Source organism: Alligator sinensis, unplaced genomic scaffold (assembly GCF_000455745.1).
Source record: "Alligator sinensis unplaced genomic scaffold, ASM45574v1 scaffold59_1, whole genome shotgun sequence".
Taxonomy (NCBI): domain Eukaryota; kingdom Metazoa; phylum Chordata; order Crocodylia; family Alligatoridae; genus Alligator; species Alligator sinensis.
Genome location: NW_005841878.1, coordinates 1796583 through 1818926, shown reverse-complemented (window position 1 = coordinate 1818926; position 22344 = coordinate 1796583). Strand labels below are relative to the sequence as shown.

Here is a 22344-nt window from a genome sequence, read left to right as displayed (position 1 = left end):
GAGCTGTAAGATTAGTAGGTCTCACCTGGGATACTGTGTCCAGTGTTGGGCCCTGCACTTTAAGGGCATGAACAGTTTGGAAAGAGTCCAGCACAGAGCAACAACAATGATCAGGGTCCTGGGAGACAAGATCTATGAGGAAAGACTGTGAAAGAAGTAAGGTTATTCAATCTGGAGATGAGAAGACTGAGGGGGATTTGTTAACAGTCGTCAAACACCTGAAGGCTGGTTATAGATAGGATGGGGAGTGAGCTTTTCTCTGTAGGGGACAGGATTAAGAGCAACCAACCTCAAACTGCAACAGGGGAAATTTAGACAGGAAATTAGGAGGAACTTGCTGACTATGAGGGTGGTCGAGTATTGAAACAGGCTACCTAGAGAAGTTGTAGAGTCTCCATCTTGGGAAACGTGCAAAAGCAGATTAGACAGACACTTGCTGGGATGGCTTTAGCGGGGGATGATTCTGTCTTGACCAGATGACTGGACTAGATGACTTTGTGAGGTGCTTTCCAGCCCTATTTTCCTATGATCCTATGATGTTTTGCTTGATGATGTCTTTGTGTGTGTGTATAAATATTCTTGCTTGTATGTCTTGTCACACCCCAGAGTTGTGGTTTTTTGTTTTTGTGTGCTTCGGCACCGCTAAATTATGTTCCCGCCAAATTGCAGCTTTTTTGCACGATAGAGTTTTCTGCTGCAATAGGAGAACCCGCGTGCAAAAGAGTATTTCCTGCCGTTTGTAGCCTTCCTTTGCATGGTGCATTTCTTTTGCATCATAGTGATGCACGGTGCAAAGGAGTTGTGTTCGGCTAGCTATTGTCTTGCTAGCCGTACAAAAGGCTTGGCTAGTTTCCGCCCAAGTCGGAGAGAGAGAAAACCTGGAGAGATACAGAACTCGCCAGGAGGAGGAGATTTCTCACTGTGTGAAGACCTCCAAGCGATGTGGACCCTTGCGGACCCAACGCACCTTTCTTAAGCAGGCAACGGAGGTCTGTTTAGCTTCTAGCCTCTCCCCGTCACCGAGCGCAATCCTAGACGTATCCCTATCCTATATACCCAATTTTCGAACCCACGGAGTCTTAACAGCTCCAGGGGACCTGGGAACCGAACAGAACCCACGGAGATTCAGCCACTCCGTGAGGAAAGAATTGCCGAACCCGCGGAGCCTAAACCACTCCGGGGTCAAAGAATCGAGTTTGTCAGAGTCCTCCAATGAGGATTCAAACGGAGCTGCGCCTGGAAAGCTGTCCAGCCTACACCGCGACCACCTTGGGTGTAAGTAAATAATCTTTTCAATCAACCATTACGCCTCCGTAACTGATTCTAGCTCACGCGTACCTTACCGCCCCGCTGTTTTCTTTGGGCCCGCGTGCCCGGGCTGCTGGCCACAGTCCGCATGCGCAAAGACGGGCCCGGCTCGCACATGGCGAGGATGGGATCGGGAGCCGGCCCGCACATGTCTGTGTTACCCTTATGAAAGAACACTTCTAGCTGAGCAGTATTCTAACAACAAGAACAAAACTAATACTCTAAAGACATCATCAAACAACATCATAGGATCATAGGAAAGTAGGGCTGAAAGGACCTCACAGGGTCATCTAGTATATATATTTTCTAGGATATAACATAGAACCTGTCGTGCTGGGGTTATTTTTTATATCTGAAAATTGGGGGCTTTTTTATCAGAGAAAACCAGGGTCCCTGCTGATGTATCTTCTTGCTGAAGACCATGCGGTACCTTGTCTCAGTTTCAGTTTCATAGTTTCATAGTTGCTAGGGTCAGAATGGACCTGAGCAAATCATCAAGTCCAACCCCATAGCAGGAGAAAGTACTGGGGTCAAACGACCCCAGCAAGGTGTTTGTCTAACCTCCTCTTAAAGACCCCCAGGGTAGGAGCCAGCACCACTTCCCTTGGAAGTTGGTTCCAGATCCTAGCCGCCCTAACTGTGGAGTAGCGCCTCCTGTTCTTTTCCCCCTCTTTAGCTTTCCTCCTTCCTTTATCCCTGTTGACTTTTTTTCTCTTCCTTTTTCCTACAGTGCAGAATGCTCAAGTTTGCAGCTGACTGCACGATGCTAGACAGTAGTGAACCCTGGAGGCCTATTTTTTGTCCCCTTTCAGTCTGGGAACAGTTTTTTCTCCCTTTCCCAGGGCCCAAATGAGCTTCATGCTTATTTGTCCCAGATCACGTTGTGATCCTTCTTGAGTTTCCTGAAGAGCAGGGTCACAGAGCTGCCAGGTACGGTTTGGAGAGGAAAAGAAAAGTTTCAGTGGCACCTGATTTAAATTTTCCTTTTAAATAGATGTATGAAAAGACAGAGCTCTCTTAATTCTATTCTACAAATAACAACTCTCTTTAAAGTGCTAAAATATTGCCAGCAGGTCTTGTATTATAAACAGTAATTCAGAAAAGAATGTTTGCTTTGTTGTAATAGAGAAATACATTATTGCGTCCAAAAAGTCTGTGTATTCTCAAGTAGGTTAGTATTTGAGAGTATTATGTAATTTAGAGGATTTATTATACAAATATATATAAAAGTAGCTCTTGGAAGCCCTTCTCTGAAACAGAAACCTGGCATGCTCATTCATGAGGGCAAAGCTTGTGGAACTTCAGCATGGAGAACATGATAGCAATTTATGTGGAAGAATTGCTAATCCTTAATTGGTATCTTCTCAGAGGATATAGCAATCAATACATAACAATTGTTTAAATATCAAAGGACACCATATAATCCTGTAGGGATGCAAAAGTAACAAAACTGCTCCAACTTTCCCCTTGCTTAGTGCAGGATCAAAGTTCAGTGATTTATCTTATCTGCATCACTACTGGGTTTTTCAGAATTAATAAATAGTTTGTAACAGCTCCTTTATGGTCTAAAGTAGGTGCTCTTTCACTCCCTTTTAAAGTAGTTAAAATGTATGTTTGTCCTTTTTTGTCTTACACATGCTTTTTTACCTTCTTTTCCAACTGATATTCAACTCTGTGTTCCAAAACATAAATGTTTTGTCATTATCTAATACCCAGAATTGCAGGATAGAAAATGGCAACAGGAAATTTCTCATGGTAAAGGTTTGATTTCTGTCTGTATTATACATTTCAGTCTGTGAAATAGACTTTTAGAACAAGAAATATGAAAATTCTACCTTCCTGGTTTTTACAGCATACCTCTCGTAATTTTCTCATAATCTTAATATGTCCTTAAAAACCAACGGGTAAAACTCCCTTCCTTCTTAGATGTTCAGTCTGTAGACAATCAGAGAATGCCCAAGGATCATTTTAAGATCTCTTCTTTTGAATGAGTTCAAGTGGGGGGTGGCTCCCAACACTGCGTGCACCCTGGGAGGGCATTTGGGAGCATGTGCCCCAGATCTGTGTGCAGGATGAAGGTGGGCTGCCACTGTGGGCTCAGGCGTTGGTCTCTTCCCAGCAGGGACTGGGCCAGCTGTGGTTGGGGAGGGTGGCAGTGGTGCTGGGAGGGGTGTTGGGGAGGCTACGGTGAATTCTGGAGTGGTTGCAGCCCCCCAGTAGCTCCACTTCCATAGGCCCCTGTGTTGAGAAAGTGAGTGGGGCTGGGGCTGGAGCAGGGGCAGGCACCGCCCCCCACCTTGCCTGTGCCCCCCCCAGACAAGCTGCTCATAGATCTGTCCTGGGCCCTGGCCTGCCCCAGATGAGCAGCGCCTGCCCCACTCCCTCCCTCACTGCAGGGCCTCAATCTGCCTCCCCCCTTAAAAACAAGAAAAAAAATATAAAGGGGTGCATGAGCTGAAACTTTGAGACAGAAGGGGTACACTTGTTAAAAAAGGTTGAAAACTCCTGGGGTACATGGTTTCAAGAACAACTTTCTTTCTGATTTGCAAGCTCATGTACTACATTTACTCCTGATTGCATGAAGTCCCTGTAGAAACTACAGCATTTGCATACTTGGGAAAGTAATTTGAGGAAATAATTTATTTTTAGCTATCTCCTAGTACAGTTAGGCAACTAGACATGAAGAGAAGTAGCAGCCAGTTGTGTGTAGACCACAGTTTGGAAACCTTTGGTTTTAATTTTTTTAAAGGCTTAAAACACTTTTTTCCCTCAGGATGTTTCAGAAAAAACTAATATTCAAATATTGGTGGCATTAACATAATTCTCAACAAAAAAACATTTTTTTTTTGGCAGAAAAATTATCCTATCTAAGCACATCAGTAAGTGTGTGTCTGCATGTGCTTATGTATTTCTATATCTAAATCAGCATTTTTATGTGACCTCAGGAATTTTCCTTACCATTAATTCCTGTTCTTGGTTTGAGAAATGGCAGAAAATGCAAATCCAAATTGGCCTCATAAGTTAGAAACCTGGGCATGAACCTCTGAATTTTCAAGAATAAAATGGGCATTGAAGGAGCAAGGGAAGCTGGTTAAACTGAAAGCTTCTCCTACCATATTTGCTAGTAGTTGAGGTATGAGGGACACCCTACTTGGTATTACTATAATTTCCTCAGTGGAGCTATTTCAGGAAATACATTTTGAGCTTTAAGTATGATGACTGGAACAGTAAAAACATATTTTCCAAAGGAAAAAAATAAAATCTTTCTATTTCATAAGATAAACTAGATGTAACAAAGACAGTGGGAAAGAAATATTTTTTTACCCAGGTTACTGGTATTACAATATAAATATATATTATTTGTCTAATATATAAATAATTAATCAAGAAGGAAGAACAAACAACAAATCTGTAGGCAAAAAACAGTTGTAACCCTCTACAGATATTGAATAATTGGAAAAAAATGGTAATGAAAGAATTTATTATTTCCCATTATTTGATCAAGTCCAACTCAAGTCATTTGGAGTATGATGCAAATTTTAATTTTATTTTTGTAATGCTTTCTGTTCTTTTGAGTTTCCAGCATTAGTTTTAGCATAGTTAAATCATACCATTCATTGTTAATTTCATTCCAAAAGAAGTGCATAGTATAAAATGAATTTTAATTTAATTCTGTGTGCAAGTACTGCATTCTAATACATACATTTATTAGCAGAATATACATAAGGAATTTCTGAAATAAATGGCAACTCATAGCAAGAGAAGCATTTGTTTTTCTTTAGTCTAAATAAAAATGTTAGAAAAGTTTTGCATTTAGCCTGAACAACTTAGTAATAAAATGAAAAAAATCCAAAACAATTACAACAGTAAAAAATTCTGATGGCAACAGTAAAAAGATGTGCTTTTTTATGGATCTGAAGGTGAGACTTTTAAGTTACACAGTTGTGGAAGTATTGAAGGAACCAGACTTTGTCCTGTTATTTTAAGACATTTAAGGAAATGCAGAAAGAGGAAATGATTCAGGCTACATGACATAATTTGTTCTATTTTTATTTTTAAAAGTTCAGAGAGTTTATAGTTGTAAAAAGAATATGTGCAAAACTTTAACCGCAATAACAGATATTTTTTCCCACCTGATTTTTGGCCAGATGTAAACAGCCTGAGTTGCTGAGCTCTGCACTGGGTAGATTCTCTGCAGTTGAAAAGCAGAACAGAATTAATTTTTTAGGCCACATGGTGCTCACTACGGTTTCCTTCTAGGCTTCAGTTAGTGCCCCCTACAAAGGAACAACCAAAGCATATGTGTAGTGGCAGATGCACATCCTGGACTACCGTTGCTTTTTGTCTGCAAAATTATATCCTCTGTAGGGATGGAGTGAGTTGGATTGGAACAAAACTGTATTTTATTTGGGGGATATTTGATCTTTTCTGTGGACTGTTAGAGTCCCTCCATGTTTCCCCCTACCCTATTTTTAGGTTTAGGGTTATATTTAAATTCCAAAGGGCTATCCAGATTGGCCCTTCTCCACAAGTCAAACTCAGTATTTGCCTCCGGTTAAACAGCACCTCAGTATTTTCCTGAAGACTTGAGTAGATTCTTCCATTTGGGTTTTGCATAAACTCAGAGGTGATCTAACTTGATCACCTAGGCAGTGAGCTCTTGCTTAAACTCCATTGTGACCTATGTTGGTTCTGGGAAAGTGCCAAGTCCAGAGAGACCTGATCTGTTTGGTGTGCCTCTACTATATCTACCTTGTATGACTTGCATTCAGTTCTGTGGTACTGGTGTTGGTTCCGACCTCTTGCCTAACAGCCTGTGATTAGTCACCAGGGAAGTGGAAAACCTGAGGTTTTAAGTCCTCCTCAGCCTAAGGTGATTCAAAGTCACATTTCCACATTTGAGGAAAGCACTGTAACCACCATGTTAAAGAGAAGACTGGGATGGAAGCACCTTTCACTCCTGGGCCACAAGACAGCCAAGACTGTACCAGCTGTGGGGCCAGAAACAGAACAAGCAAGGGGAGGGTAATTCTGTGGTCTAGTGGCTAGCACACACTGCAGGAATGGGGAAGGTTGGGGTTCTGGTCCTTGTCATTCCCTGTCCCAGGAATGTTTATACATTTATGTCATAAAAATAGAACAAAAGTAACCCCAGCAACCAGAGTTTTAGGTGTTTTAATACCTAAGTGTGGGGGGGTCTGCCACCAAAGTGGATTCTGTCTTTAGAATTGCAAAACTTTACCAGCGTTTTACGTCACTGAAATCTGAATCTGTTTTAATGATGTATGTAAAATGTTTCAGTCTTGCTTGTCAAATGAGTGAGTTCGATTTATGTTGTGTGAAAACTGCTGCCCCCTGCTGTACAGGAACTTTCTGCTTCTTAAATGAAGTCTTTTTACCTATAAGGGGGAAAAAACATTTAGAAGTTCTTTTAAAAAGTGATCTTTTGTTCTGGTGTTGAAAAGTCTGTGTTAGTTAGTTATTAATCTTTCATAAAGATTAAAATGTTGCATTAAGGTTATTTTAAAGTATGTATGTAAATCTAACAGTTCTCAAGGAAAGAATCAGAGATTCCGTGTCCAAACCCCTTTGGGTCCATGCTTCTTGAGAAATACACTTTTTGAAATTGAGAACTGATGCATGACTAAAATATAGCTTGATTGTATTCTTTTGATTGCTGCTCATAGGATATGACAGCTCGAGATTTGCTGCAGCAAAGGTATACTCTACCTAATGGAGACACTGCTTGGAGACCATCTCCGCTTGTAACTGCTGCCCTGGAAGGGAAGCTTGTTATTCTTGATGGTATTCATCGTGTCAACCCTGGCACCTTGGCTGTCCTACAGAGGTCAGTATAAAAGTGCTAGTAAGATGGGTGTTTGGGATTTGTTTACTGAGTACATACTGTGTACTGCACATATATGAATTCTAGTAAGTGCCTAATTTGCATAAGATCATAATGTATTGCCAGTCCCAATTTATTGCCTATTGCTTCAAATGTAACAAACTCCTGTTATCTTCATATTCATTGAACACATAAGCTGCTTAAGAACATAGCATTTTTCTGTCCCACTTTCTGGTTTATAAGTTAATAGTATTCCAGTTAACTGCTAGCTAAAGTATTTGTAACTAATTGTATTCCCTTTAACCATGCCAGAATGGTAAAGAGGAAGCAGCTGGTAAAGAGCTGATTAGTAGAAGCTTTGAAGATGTTGGGAGCTAGTCATTTCAGGGCATCTAAGATTACAGCAATGCTTAACAAGTGTTGATTATACATTAAGTTTGCATAAGCATGTACCCCCATTATGCACGCTGCCTTTTTCATCCCTGAGGCCGTGCACTTAAATGCATAGCCTGAGAAACTTGTGTCCTGCTACTAGATGCACAACTGTGCAAATTAAAGAATAGTGTTGCAAATATTGTATTGTGTGTTTACGGAAGATGCAGTGTTAGGTCCTTATGTATTTGAGAGTAGAAGGAAGCCAGGAGTTTGTTGTGTAAATCAACTCTTAGTTCATGCAGCTTTTCTATGTGATTTGAAAAATGTGCTAGGTTTTAACCTAGTGAAAGTTAATGTAGCCTAAAAATTAATGAGTCAGTGTTTGTACTGTGCTTTGAAAATGGAAATTAGTACAGAAGTCCTAAAAACTGCATGTAGCTCCTAAATGACAGATGTGACATTTATTATGTTAATTATCTTTGTTGTGTGCATCTTGTTAAAAAGAAAATTATACTCACTCTACAGAATGCTTTCTAGACATTACTTAAAATTCCTTTAATCATTTTACTAAAAATGCCTAAAAATCTTGTATAATAATGTCAACTGTGCTTTTAGTAAATAAATAAAAGAATACAGGGCCAGATTCTGAAATTTATGCTTATATTGAATAGTACCTTTATCTTAGAAGTACTTGTGGTAAGTAGCTACTCAGGATAAATGAAGGTATCAGAATCTAGCCCATAATATAGTGTTGCTAGTAGCTATTTTAGGAATAACAGTTCTTATGTTGAATAAGTAAAAATATCACTTTGAATGTACATTTCCTAAGTTCTTTAAAGACCTTCATTGTTATGCTTATGTATTTTATGCCCAAGACAGAGTTCAGTTAGCTTCAGAGCTTTCTGAGACCCTAATTTTCTCTTCTGGTCTGTTCTGTGCATTATGTGTAGCTAGGTCGCCTTATTTTCAAACTGGATTTTTACAATAATATGTAATTATGTAGATAATAGTTCAGAATAACTTCTGTCCAGTTTTACAGTAATTTGGTTGAAAATAAAAAATGTTCCCTGAATTTCTTTTAACTTTTTTTTTAAAGCTTTATCGAAGTAACCTGCTTAACAAAGCAATCGGCTTGTCTTCTTTTAGCTTCTTTATGACTTGTAGTATGAAAATCTGAATGTATTTTTTCTTTTCATTCTTTTTTTTAAATTTGTAGATTGTATTCGGATTGCTTTGTTCTTTTTTGGAAAAAAACCAGGAATGTCAAATCTTGTGTTGCCATTTTTTATTGGATGACTCAGAAGGGTATAGCAAGTTTTCTCAGGCTTCAGATGAAGGCAAAGTGGTGTTGGATCCTTAACAAAAAGAGCTCTTTTTTCAGGTTACTTAGTTAAATGGGTGCTAATAAAAACAATCGTCTAAATAAAATATAATTTCCTCTCTCTCTACTAGCTTTCACTTCCTTGTTACTTGTATTGTCATACTAGTTTTCTTTTTATCCATAGAATCATCGAGGTAGACAAGATCTCAGATTCTCATATGAAACCTTAGCAAAACGGGATTGGGTAGGATCTTCTGTGGGGTATCAGGTGTGGTCCATTGCTATTGTAGGCAACTATGTCATATAATTCAGTGGGGGCCAACATTTTTGGCAGGCTTGCCACAGGAAAAGCCCCTCACTTTGCTTGAGTGCCACTCCAATCCTCTTCCGCTGTCCAATCTGTTGCTCTTTTTCTGCTCCCTGTTCTACCTGCTGTTGTGTTCCCTGCTTCTGCCCTGATCTGCCATGTGCCACACAGAGGCAACCCGTGTCATTTGTGGTATGCAGCCATGGACTGGCTACCCATGTACAGTCCCTTTTATAAACTTAAGTAGAATCCCACCTTTAAAGCTGCAGTAGCCTTTCATGCCACCTTCATAAACTGGAAAAAAGGCAGGAGAATAGCACAAGCCCATTTTTCATGCCTTTTAAGTTCTTCACATCTGTTTTTTTCTTCTGCTTTATAGAATTTACATTCTATGAAAGCAGCTATAAAGTGTCTGGTTTCTAGTAACAAAACAATACTATGGTGCTGTTAATAGGAAGAATATTTCTAATTTCATGCCATTTATGTAGTTATAATAGTGATAGGGAAAGTTTTTTCATGTATGGTCTCTAGTAAGGTTTGTCCATCTGTGAAAATAGTTATTCTGTCAACATGGTATTATGTACTGTAGTTACTGAACCATATTTTAAACTCTTTTCTTAGGCAGACAGTTTGACTGGCCTTCCTTGTTATTACAAGGTCATTTGCTGAAACTTATTAATCTTTATTTTTGTTAATAACTTGGGCAGTACAGTTAAGACATCTTGGCTGAAGCACCTTTTTAAAATAACATGCATTGAGAAAACTTAGAAAAAGGCAATTAAATGCTAGACTTGTTTTATTTTCTGTTCCCAAACAGGCTAATCCATGACAGAGAACTAACTCTGTATGATGGCACCAGGTTACTACGTGAAGACAGGTATCAACAGTTAAAAGAAGATTTGCACCTCTCAGATGAGAAACTTCAGGAAAGGTAATTTGTCAGACACCAAACATAATATTCCATGAACTCCGTGCATTTTTCAGTCTGGGAAGAGTTCAGAATTCTTTTTTAATGTCTGATTTTTTCCAATGTTCTACGTTTTTAAATATGTACATTTAAAATTACAGAATAATGCCATGTAATTCATAATAGAATATGTTTTACATTCCAGTGTCCTCATGAAGTATTTTGTAGCATTAGACCAGGGTGGGCAATTATTTTGGGTGGAGGGCCACTTAACTAATTTTGGTGAGCGGTTGAGGGCCACATGGGTAGCCCCGCCCCTTGACGGTTGCCCCACCCCCTTGTCCCCATCTTGGGACCAAAAGTTCCACCCCTAACCCCTGACCTTTGCCGCTGGAAGTCCCTCTCCTTGCCTCCTGGAAATACTCCTTTGTGGTGGGGAGTTGCCATCTTAGTGTGTGTGTATATGGTAGGGTGTGGGTGTGTGTGTGGGTGTGTGTGTATGGTATGGTGTGAGGGATTATGAGGGGGTGTAGCTGTGTGTGTGGGGAGCATTGGGTACAGTGGGGAGTGTGTATATGTGGGGGGTTTTGGGTGTAGGGTATGTGGGGGTTGTGGGGTGTGAGGGAGGGTGGGAAGATGTGAGGACCCTCCCCTCCCCCCATGGTGCAGCAGCAGCAGGCGGGGCACTCGGGGCACTGGTGCCCAGCAGGGCATGGCTCTGGTCAGCACCACACATTATGGTAAGGGGTGCAGCCTCTGCTGGGCCATCTGTATCACCAGTTCTCCCCGCACTCGCCAGGCACAGGAGGGAAGCCACAGGTGCTGGAGCTGGCTGCCTTCCCTGCTTCCCAGGGAAAGGTGCCTAGGGCTTCCCTCCCCTGCTGTGCAGTCCTGGTGGGGAAGGCAGCCGGCTCCAGTGCCTGAGACTTCCTTCCCATGCCCGGCGAGTGAGGGGAGTGCTGGTGATACAGACAGCCCAGGGGAGGCTGTACACCTCACCATGATGTGCCATGCTGGCCAGAGCCATGCCCTGCCTGCTGCTGCTGCCACTGTGTGCCAGGGCTGCACACCATGGGGAGAGTGTGTGTGGAGTGGTCCCCACACCCCGCACCCTTCCTTACACCCACATGCTACCCATCCGAGCTCCATGCTTCCACTGCCCGCCTGGGTGTGGGCTTCGTGCTGCTGCCAGCCCCAGCACCACGCACCTGCCCATCTGTAGCCCTTCCCCTGCTGCTTCCCTACCTGCTGCCTGGAGCCAGCAGGAGACTGGGGAAGTGGAACAGGTCCCCAGGGGCTGTAGCAGCCCTGCCTGGAAGCTGTCTGCTGGCAGCTTCTGCCCACGAGGGTGGGAGTGAGATGCAGTAGGGTATGTTTGGGGGTTTGTGTACCTCACTTCCACTCATGGGCACCTCGCTTCCACTCTTGTGGGTGGAAGGGCTGGGCGGGGCACAATTTGTTGGCGGGCACTGCAGGCCAGATGAAAGTACTTGGTGGGTTAGGTGCGGCCTGTGGCCCATATTTTGACCGCCCCTACATTAGGTAATGATTATATCCTGTTAGCTTGTCAGTTAAAAGCAGAAGCAATAAACTATCCCATCATAAAAAGAGTCAAGAATGAGAGAAAAAATATATGTCTAAACTTTTATATATGTATAAGTACAATAGGTTGTTTAGAAGCATTATGAGGTGAACCAAGAAAGCTAAATATTGTAAATTGTTACTGTCTTCTAGCAGATTACCTAGAAAGGAAGCATGTAATTCACAACTAATATGGAGCAGGAAATCTGAAGAATGGGTTGGGACACATCACTCTTATTATTCTTGTTAGTCAATCACCACTTGCTTGCCATAAAAAATTTGGGGGAAAAATATTTATAGTCCTTTGATTGTCATATGATACAAAGCTATCCAGTAGTGACTGATTTCATTTAGATTCTGCTTTATGTAATTGAAAACAAGAGTAATCCAATATGTAAAAATGTTTCTCATGAATTATTTATGAAGTGGTAAAACTATCGAAATTCTTAGAGGACACTAAACTTTGAATGAACTGTGAGGGCATTCAGCTACTTATTCATTTTACAGTAATAAAAAATTGTAGCCAATTTGCATTATGGTCAGGGTATTATGTGTTATCTGTAACAAGAAACAGTGTAGCAGGAGCATACATAGGCATTCTATCTCAGCTATATAACGGATATGATTGCTGTTTACCTTTTTTATAATATTTAGATTCTGTAGTGAAAAAAGAGAAAATTCAATGTTCTACTATATTTTCGTAATAACTTAAACCTCAAAAATAAAGTGACTATTTAGAAAATAATATTGTTTTCTTAATAGTCACTTTATTTTAGTGCAATTCTTCTGCATTGAGGATTTGAGATTACTTTTTGGGGATTCAGTGGGCCTGATTACTTTAAAATAGGAATTCAGTTTTAATATTTCAATCATAAATAATATTTGACTGATATAAGACATAGGAGAGCATATTACAACCAGTGAGCCAAAACTTTTTCAAGGATTTTTAAAAAAATTAAATGTGTCATATTTCTTAGGTTTTCCACATTTTAATTCTGAGGACAATTGGTATTATTAGAGGAATTCTAGAAGGGGCTCATTTTCTAGAGAAAAAATTTAACCAATTATCAAATGGTAAATTTCGTTTGAAAATAGATTAATGGTAAAGGTTATACCTGTTTTTAGTTCCTTTAACCATTATCTTTCTTTTTTATTACAAATGTAGGCACTGTCTCAGGAATAAGCGCTGGTGTTCATTCCTAGTAAATCAGTATTGTTTTAAAACAGAATACTGATTACCTCATCACTTAATAAAACTATCAAAAACTGATGAGGTTGGGTTTTTTTTGGGGGGGGGGATAAAAAAAAATAGGAGCATTATATGAGTATTGTTGCACCTCTTGAAAAGGAACTAATGCAAACTGGCAACATTGAAGGATGTTAAGGCCATTATCTGTTCAAGTTACAAAATACAATCGAATAATTTTAAAATGAATTCCAGTTTTGCAAATTTCAAGCAATTTTTTTCTTTAATTAATTTTTGGAGGATCTATGTAAAAATTGGCAAAATCCCAAAGAATCTTTCTGAAGCAAATGCACGTGCTATCAGTTACATCTTTACTGTATATTCTACTCTGTTTCTTCATTAATTATGATACATAATTAATGAGGTTGAAAAGCCATACAGGTGTGATGGTTGGTGTGAAGGTTGTGCCAGAAATGATGAGCTCAAGCAGATGTTTTACGTTTGTGGGCATGAAGGATGTTCCTTGATCAGTTGTAAGCATTCTATTTGACCATTTGGGCAGTGCAGTTAGCAAGCAGCCAAGGTAAGATGGTATTCATCCAAAAGGCAAACTACTACTACTTACTACTACTACTGCAGAATTTTGGAAGGGACACTTTTCTGTATAGGGTAATTGAAGCCTTAGACACCTACTTACTTACAGAACGATATGACTTGCTTTGAACTAGTTCCATTGTTGAAGAAGAGGTACTTTCATCACTTAAAGATGACCCACAATGTATATCCAGCATGTCTTCATAGAAAATTCCTAACTCTAATATAGCTAAGTTGTAGCTGCCTAATTTAACTTAGTTGTACATTTGTTTTGTTTGTTGTACAAACTTTTTGTTTTCCGGTTGCTCAGTGTAGGGTGTTTGAAAATTTAATAAACTAATCTTTTAATTAAAAAACAAGAAATTCAGCTCAGCTCATTGTAAATTGTAGAAGAGTAAAAAGGAAACAATTACATGGTAATTTTCATACTTGCAAGGACAACAAATAATATACTTCAGTAGACACAGCATAGTTTTTTTTCTCCTTAAATATATTTATTTTAAATTTGACCCTCTTAAATGATATTAATTGAGTTCAAGTTGTCCATACATAAGTGGAATTATTTCAAATGTGAATACCTAACTTGCTAATGCACAATTGAACAGTTGTTTGTGGTGATATTATTGCAAGTTTTTATTTTATTGTATTTTATTTTATTTTATTTTATTTTATTTCAAGTTTTTATTTTATTTGCAGTAGGAAATGGGGAATAATGACATTTGTGGGACAGGGGAAAATAACAAAAGAGGAACTAGCATGTGGTAGCATAGGAATGCAGTTTTTCATCTTTGTGTCTAGGTCAGTGATTCTCAACTAGGGTGCTTTGGTACTACTGTATGCATTGAGGTTTTTTCAAGGGTGCCACAGAATGCCAGACAATGTTAGTACTGATAGGTGTGCAAACATAATTCCCCAGATAAACCCAGAAATTCCAGGGAAATCCATAGTGTTAAAAATATTCTTCCCTGTTGCAGTCTTTCTGAGTTCTTTGCTATAGAATAATTGCTGTATTATTTTTCTTTAGTCAAAAAATGAGTGAAAACTAAGAACTAGCATTTTCTTATTGAGAACCACTGATCTAAATAGCACTAGCTCCGTTTTTTTTTCAGATGGTATACAAGAGATCAGTTTCTACAGTCCTCTTGGTAGGATTTTATTCTTTGCTTCCCCTTCTTCAGTGACATTTTGTTCTTTGAATATTAATAATCTTTGGTGGAGAGAGAAGAATTCGGGTCTGGAATATTGATAGCTGATAGGGTCTTATGATGCCCCTTAATTGGCTAACACACATTGAACAGGGGGGGAAAAAAGATCAATCCCTTTGGTACTCTGTATTTATAAATGATTGCCAATCCTACCAGCAAATTTGATCATAGCAAATATAGAAAGGGACCTGGAACTTAATGTGTGAGGTTTTGGAGTTACTTACAGGATCTCCTTCTGCAGAGAAAACAAGGATTATGGGGGTTTGTGGTTAATAACTACAACTTCACAAAGAAACAAGGATATAATTATTTTGGTCCTGATTTTGCAGGGCTTGTCAGGATTTAACTCATTTGTGAATTTTATTTGAATAATCAATGGTAGTGCTTATTTTCTCATTTCCAGCTTTGGTAGCACTAATCCAAGCATCACCCATTTGATGTAGATAAATGTTTTATATCCTTTTACAGACTGAAAAACTGAAATGGAGATATGACTTATTCAGTGTCACAGAGCAAGGCAGTTACTTCACTTGGTGAAGAGAATATACAAATAAAGCTTTCACTAGATGATTGAATGAGAGTGGAAAGATATATGCATTTGTAAAAGGCTTTCCAAAGTGCAGCAGATCCCAGTGTCAGAGCTTTTCTTAGACAAATAGCTTGCTAATTAAAAATCTTTTCCTTGGGGCAGTTTTTAGCTTTTACATTATTAAAATATTCAGTTTGAAAGGATTTTTGGAATACTGTTGCAGATAATCAATTCAAAATAAAGGGTTCAGTCCTCAGGTATTCCCACCACCCACTTTGAAAGAGCTGTTGGGAAGGAGAGGTGGAGGGACAGAAACACTGTCTATGGCTCCCTGCTCTTGAGCCGGGGCCCTTCTGTGGCCTGGATCCTCAGGGCTGCTCAAAACCGGAGCGTTGCTCATGCCCTTCCAGGCATATTTCCCTTCTCATACATCACTGTCCCCGTCACCCAGAGTGCCTCCAGCAGGACCTTTCTGTTTAAAGCTGCGACAGGGAGATGTTATAGGTGCCTAATGCACCCTGTGTTGAAGAGAGCTGAATACTTTCTGGCACTTTATGACAGAAGAGGAAAAGAACCAGACTGGGGCTTAAGATTTAGTTCAATATATGCCAACTTTTTATTTATTTATTTTTTTTTAAGTGAATCTGCAACAATACATTGGTTCTCCTATCTAGGAAATAGTTTATTCTGTAACAGGATTGGGCACTGCTGACCTTTTCTCAGTTTAATGACAAAAAGACATACCTACTGGTTCATATTTCATATGTTGTTTTCAAACATCTATTTTTATCAATCAGGGAGTAGCTTCTAGGCTTATGACTGTCAGCTGAGAATGACTGATGCCACCCGCTGTGGTTGCTTTGATCTGAGAGGGCAACTTTCCAGGGGGTTCAGTGGATATGCTGTGTTGTATCAGAATCCTTGCTGTTGCTACCAACTAATCAGTACATCGTGTAGCCTAAATTTTAAGGTTTGAATTTTGCCTCAATGTTCACTATATGTACCCTTCATTTTTTCAGAAAATAATCAGAGCGAGAATTTGCCCCAAGATAGGCAGACATGATAAATTTCAAACATGATATTTACTTCCCAGAATACATGTAATAAAAATGTAATTAGTTAATTTAAATTACCATAATTACAACTTGTTTTTGCTACTAAATGACACGGGGAGAGTATATCAGTCAAGTTATTTAGAAATTATTTGTCCACTGCATATTCCTCTGCAACGTTGACTTATATCTGGGTTATTATCTAGAACTAAAATCAGGAGTCTCATTGTTCCAGCCACTGAATAAAAACAGATTAAACAACACTTGCTGACCTAAAGAAGTTATAATCTTCACAAAACAAACTAAGGATGGGAAAACAGTATTATCCCCATCTATGCAATGTGAAATTGAGATAGAGGCAACTGACACAAAGGCTGATCTAATGGTGAAGACACTGAGGGCACGTCCAAACTAGCGCAGACGTTGTGTCGCTGCTGCATGTCCTTGGGGAACACCTGTACTACGCGTGCTCTGGCACACAGCAGGTTACCTGGGTGGTCGGGAAGGCTGGGGCCAGCAACTGTGCTGGCCACAGCAGCCTTACCTGGGGCCCTGGGTTCCTGGGGCTGTAGCTGTGGCAAGAAGCCTGGTCAGCAGCTGAAGTGTGGCTCTGGCTAGCCAGGCTCCAGTTTTTGGCTGCACATGCTGCCACCATGCACACTGCTCTGCTTTTTTTGGTGTGGGTTTTTTTGACCCCAGGATCTCCTGGTGTCAAAACCCCTCTCCCCACACTGCAAGCTGGCAGTGCAGGGAATACCTGCGTGTGCTGTGTGTGGTGCCACAGACTGCACATCCATGCTTGTCTGGATGCGGCCTGAATGGGCAGTTAGGGGAATCTGATTTAATTCCCAGTTCTGTTACTGACTGACTTTGAGTGGCATTGTGTAAATCAGTTCGACTCTGGCCTTGTCCATGCTACAGCCTGTAGTGATGGCTCTAAGCATTCCTCACTCCCTTGGTTCCACAAACATGTCCAGACCCAGAGCTGCACTGGTGGAGACATCCCAGGGCTGTCGCCAACAATTACTCTTAAGTATGCAAGGGACCAATGTCTTGAAGGCCACCCTGGAACATTTTCATTAGTGCATTTCTGGTTTTGAAGCAAATCCATTCCAGCTGGGATACCATCAGCACCACAAATGTATACAGGTCAAGAGAATCTAATTGATTGTCACAGAGTCACACAGAAAATCCATAACAGAGCCACATTCTCATGGTTGCCTTCACCACAAAATCATACTTCCTGGTAGTTTAGTGGAGTAAAAGAAGTTGTTATTGTAGCTCCAGTAGATTCAATTGTCTTTCTCAATTGCTTCTTGGTCATGCTGTTTCAGGTGATAACCTTGTAGTAATCCATCAAATTACTGGATTTACTCAAATCCTAGAAAAGGTTTCCCTCCCCGCATCCCTTCAACATGGTGGGGCATAAAGTGGGGGGAAAGCCTTCATCTTGGGGTTGGGTACAAGGTGGGGGGGAAGGCAACTGCTGCAGCTGTGGCCCCTACCTAGGCTCAGGGTTGGAGTTGGAGCTGCTGCCTCTGCTCCTCCCCCTGCACCATTGCTTACCCTCAGTTGCAGACTCCAGCCCCACTCCATCCCCTGCCCAGCCAGGCAGTGGTAGCAACAGCTAGGGGTCGGGGGCTGGAGGTGCCATTGCCACAACTGCAGTCACTTGGCTGGAACAGAGGAAGTGTGCTAGAGCTGGAGTCACAACTGAGGGGAAGCAGAAGCAGGGGGAGGGGCAGGAAGCAGAAGGCAAGTGGCAGTGGGGAAGGTGCAGTTTGCACAAGCACTGTGGGAGGGGGCAGGAAAAGTGGGCAGGCAGTGTGGGGGTGTGGCAGGCACTGGGGTGGTCAAGGGAAAAGGGGCTGAGACACTTGACTTTGCTACCTCCTGCCCCCCTGACTTTCCCTGTTGTAGCAGTGGGGGGTGCATTTTAGATGACCATCTGACAATTAAATTCTGTACATGGAAAATTATACACGTTTACAATTTTTCTATGTTAACATTTCTGTGTTTTCTAATTATTGGGGGGGTCATCTTAAATTCAAAGTTGTCTTGAATTTGGGCAAATACAGTAATAAATCATGTCTCTTTCAGGCATACGTAAAAGTAAACAGTAGCATAAGTACTTACACAGCTTGAGGTGCATGGGTCACACTCCAGGTGAAGACAAGATTTGAGTAACCATGTATATGTGACAAGTTATGAAAGCAGGGTATTTGTGCGGGGAGGATGAGGGGTTGCTTTTAAATTGCTTGTTACATTATACTATTCATGTTGGTTTTGATTTTTTATTCTGTTGCATTGCAAATGTCCTCAATAGAAAATATACTGGAGCTAAAAAGCTCCAAGGAGGTTTTTAAGATTCGGCTAGACAAAGCCTCGGCTGAGATGATCTAGTTGAGGTTGGTGCTGCTTTGAGCAGGGGGTTGGACTACATGACCTCCTGAGGTCCCTTCCAACCTCAATTGTCTGTGATTTCTAAATTCAGTAACTGACTTGCAGATTGATCATGCTTCATATGGAAGTTGCAAGCTCAGATTTGTTACCTGTTATGTAGGCCAGGTAATGCAATTTGAAATACATTCTCTTGTAGGTCTATCTTTCCGATCCACTCCTCATTCAGAATAATTGCCTTGGCGGAGCCACCTGTCCTTGGAAGTAGCACACAACAATGGCTGGGCCCAGAGCTTTTAACTCTGTTTCTCTTTCATAATGTGAAATCCTTAACCAAGAATGAAGAATTTCAAGTTATTAAAGAAATGGCAAGTACTTGCAATGCTTTTCCCAGTTTTAATTATTGGTTTCTGTATCTTATTGGATATGAGTATGAATGAAAATATTGTAATATATGATGAATGCTTAATTTCTTTTATGATGTAGAATTCTTTTGCATAGCAAAAATGACTCGTTATACTTGAATCTGAGTACCCTCTAATGTAATAGATATAAATTAATCTTCTAATCATGATAGTTTTCTACATAAACTAATGTTTTTTGTTGAAATATATTCCTTTTGGGTGATTTAAAGCAAATACATATACACTGTGCATATACATAACTTATGCACACTCATGCATACATTTTTTTTGTCTTTCAAACAGATTCCAAATGTGCCCAAAGTTGCAGTAGAACAGTTGTTATCATTAACACACAAGCTTCGGAAAACTAATGACCCCACCGTAAGTCCACTCTTTTTCAGATTTGCTCTCTGCTAGTCGTTCTATACTATACCTGTTTTCTTTGCCATTGTTTTATTTCTACTTGCAAAGGAATTATTCTGCCCTGGTGTGTAAAGCTACTTCCTGTTTCCTCGTGAAATCATACAGTATTATATGTGCATTGTGATGAGCAGATTTTAAGCAACTGATTAAAATTAAGCAGGTTTACAAGTGTCATCTGCCAGAATTATTTTTAATTGCCTTCCGTTATAAAACAGTTATATGCAATACCTTCTTAGGAGCTGACATTTTGCTGCTGAGGTTTTTTAGGCAGGAAAAAATTATATAATTGTAAGAACAGAGCTTTGGAAAACAAAAGGAAAATTATTTTTATCATATTTGATTAAAAGGCCATGCTTTTTCCCCCATTTAATGTGGGGGGAAAAAGCCCTTTGTCTTACAATCGAGTATGCCCCATCCTCTCCTGAAGCCTCAGACATTTGCTGCTTCCTGTCTCCCCCCCACACCACTTCTTCCCCCACTTCCCATTACACCCCACTACTTTTGTTGTGGTGCTGGCAAACAACAAAAGCAGCCTGGAGTACTCCAGGCTCCACTGGAGTACTCCAGGCTCCACTGCAGCCTGGAGTACAGAGCATGTCCTGGCCCTATAGCAGCCACTAGTGCCAGCTCTATATCACTGCTATGGGGCCAGGATGGAGCTGTGCTTCATGTCCTAGGCTGCATCAGGAGCCTGCCAGTGCCGAAGAAAAGCTAAGGGGGTGGTGGAGTGGCAGGAACAGAGGAGGAAGGACGAGGGGACCCAAGGCTGTGGGAGCAGAAGCAGTGCAGAGTGACAAGATGGGCAGGGCAAGGTGGGCAGGGTCTTGAGGCTGTGGTGGGTAGAAGTGGCACAGAAGGAGAAAGAGGGTAGATGGGGGGAAAGGGGCATGGGTGTCTGAGGCTGCGGGGGACAGGCACAAGGGAAGTAAATGGGAGAGCACAGACAGCAGGGATCAAACTGCATGCCTCCCCCACCACCTGTCCTCTTACTGCTTCATGAATAGAATCTAATATGGTTGGGGGGTCATCTTATATTTGGGTCAGTATGGTACTCTGTTGTATGCAGCTATATTTAAGCAGTGTTGTGTAGAAAAAAATGCTGCTGACCTGGTAACTATAAATTTATTTTTAAAAGATACAGTCAAGACTCAGTTAAATATGTATTGTTATGGCAACTGAGAAGCGCAGTTTTATTTTTGTGAAGATAAATCTAGAACACTTTGCACTGGAATCGTGTAATTTAACTTTATAGATCTGCACACATGTAACTTGTGTTCATATCAAAAGTTGAATGTGCCCTATAATCCACCTTCCTCAGCTCTCCTGAGTTTGATACCAACAATAGGCTTTGCCTGTATTTGATTTTATTTCTTAATTACATTATTTCAGGAAGCAAATGCACTGTGCACTACTTAGCAGGTACTAATTTTGAGATCTTAAAAAGAAATGAACATTTACTCCTATTTACGTCTTTATGGCATTGTTAATATTACAGTCTTACATCGTTTTGTATACTTACTTAGTTGGTGATTTATAAACGCAGAGAGGTAAACACATTCCTTTTGTTAATAAGGTTTAATGTTTAGAAATACACGGTATATCAACAGTATAAAAAAACCCACTCCGTATATATGTGTATGTTTGTATTGTGAAATACTCAAAGAAAGTGCATGCTGTGAAGGAAGAAGTGGGTCACAGTTCAGATGCAGGGAAGATGCCTGTAGGTCAGTAGTGACATGAGATAGGTTGGGAATAGCATGCCTGTGGCATGAGTTTAAATTTATGCTTTAGGAATATAGGACTATTTATAGAGCTGTCTCAGTAATCTTCCACTTGAGTTGATTTTGAAATTTTAGCTGTTGTTTAAAATTTTAACAATAGAAATATGCCTGTAGAATATTCAGCCTGCATCTCTTATTTTATTAATATTATTTATGTGATTTGCACTAGAATATAGAGATGCCACTAAGATGCCATCCAGATATAAAATGCAAAGGTGGTAGCTGCCCCAAAAAGCAGTGACATAGGAAAAATTTGACATAGGAAAATACATAAGAAATAGATGAGGGAAGGGAGGAGACATTTAATCTCTAAATGGTTCAACCTTTTATTATGGGCATTTCTTAAAATGTTGATATGGTTTAATTTTGTGGGCTTTTCAATGAACGTCAACAAGCATGTTTATGGGCTTATTTCAGTGTCTACTGTATGTATATCTATAGTAGTATAACATTTTTTTAAATGTTAGTCAGTATTTGCTCTGGCTCCCAACTGAGTTAACATGTTATAGCTGATGATAATCCTCTGTTACACCAAACAATAGGGCTGTGCAAAATAGCAGCATTCCATTTCGATCAGCGTTTTGATGTTTCGATGGAACAGCTTTCCGTTTCAGATTTTGTTTCGAGTCTAAACAGCTGGTCCATTCCATTCTGTTGAAAGAGTTTTGCCATTTCAACCCTGTTTCAACATTTCGACTATATGATATAATGGGGAAGTTTGAAACAGCCTATAACTTTGTCATTTCTTGCCTGATTTGGATGAAACTTGCTAGCTTCTTCTGAGGGCGTGAAGCCCACCAAGTTTCAAGGAGATAGGTGCAGGGGGTTTGGGGAAACTGCACCCCAAAGTCTTGAAAGCAAAACTCATGTCATGTGTATGTCTTAAGCCACAGCAGGGTCAAAACTGCAGGCATGCTAGCCCCTGCTGAGGCCACAAAGCCTGTCAAGTTTCAAGGAGATAGGTGTAGAGATTTAAGGGAAACTGTACCTCAAGTTGCAGACAAGCAAAACTCGTGACATGGGTGACACTGCGTGTGTTAAGGCTCAGCAGGGTAAAAGCTGCAGGCCTGCTATCCCCTGCTGCGGCCACGAAGCCTGCCAGCTGTCAAGGAGATAGGTGCAGGGG

At 40.4% G+C, this 22344-nt stretch overlaps 1 protein-coding gene across 1 annotated transcript in view; it reads left to right on the top strand.

Moving 5' to 3' along the window:
- The window catches only part of VWA8 (von Willebrand factor A domain containing 8), a 313781-nt gene that overhangs the window by 90497 nt on the left and 200940 nt on the right, over positions 1-22344 (top strand). Inside the window, exons 13-16 of the mRNA XM_025196153.1 lie at positions 6996-7156; positions 9974-10087; positions 18810-18978; positions 19318-19395. Coding sequence (XP_025051938.1) covers positions 6996-7156; positions 9974-10087; positions 18810-18978; positions 19318-19395 — 522 coding nt within the window. The remainder of the gene's footprint in view (positions 1-6995; positions 7157-9973; positions 10088-18809; positions 18979-19317; positions 19396-22344) is intronic.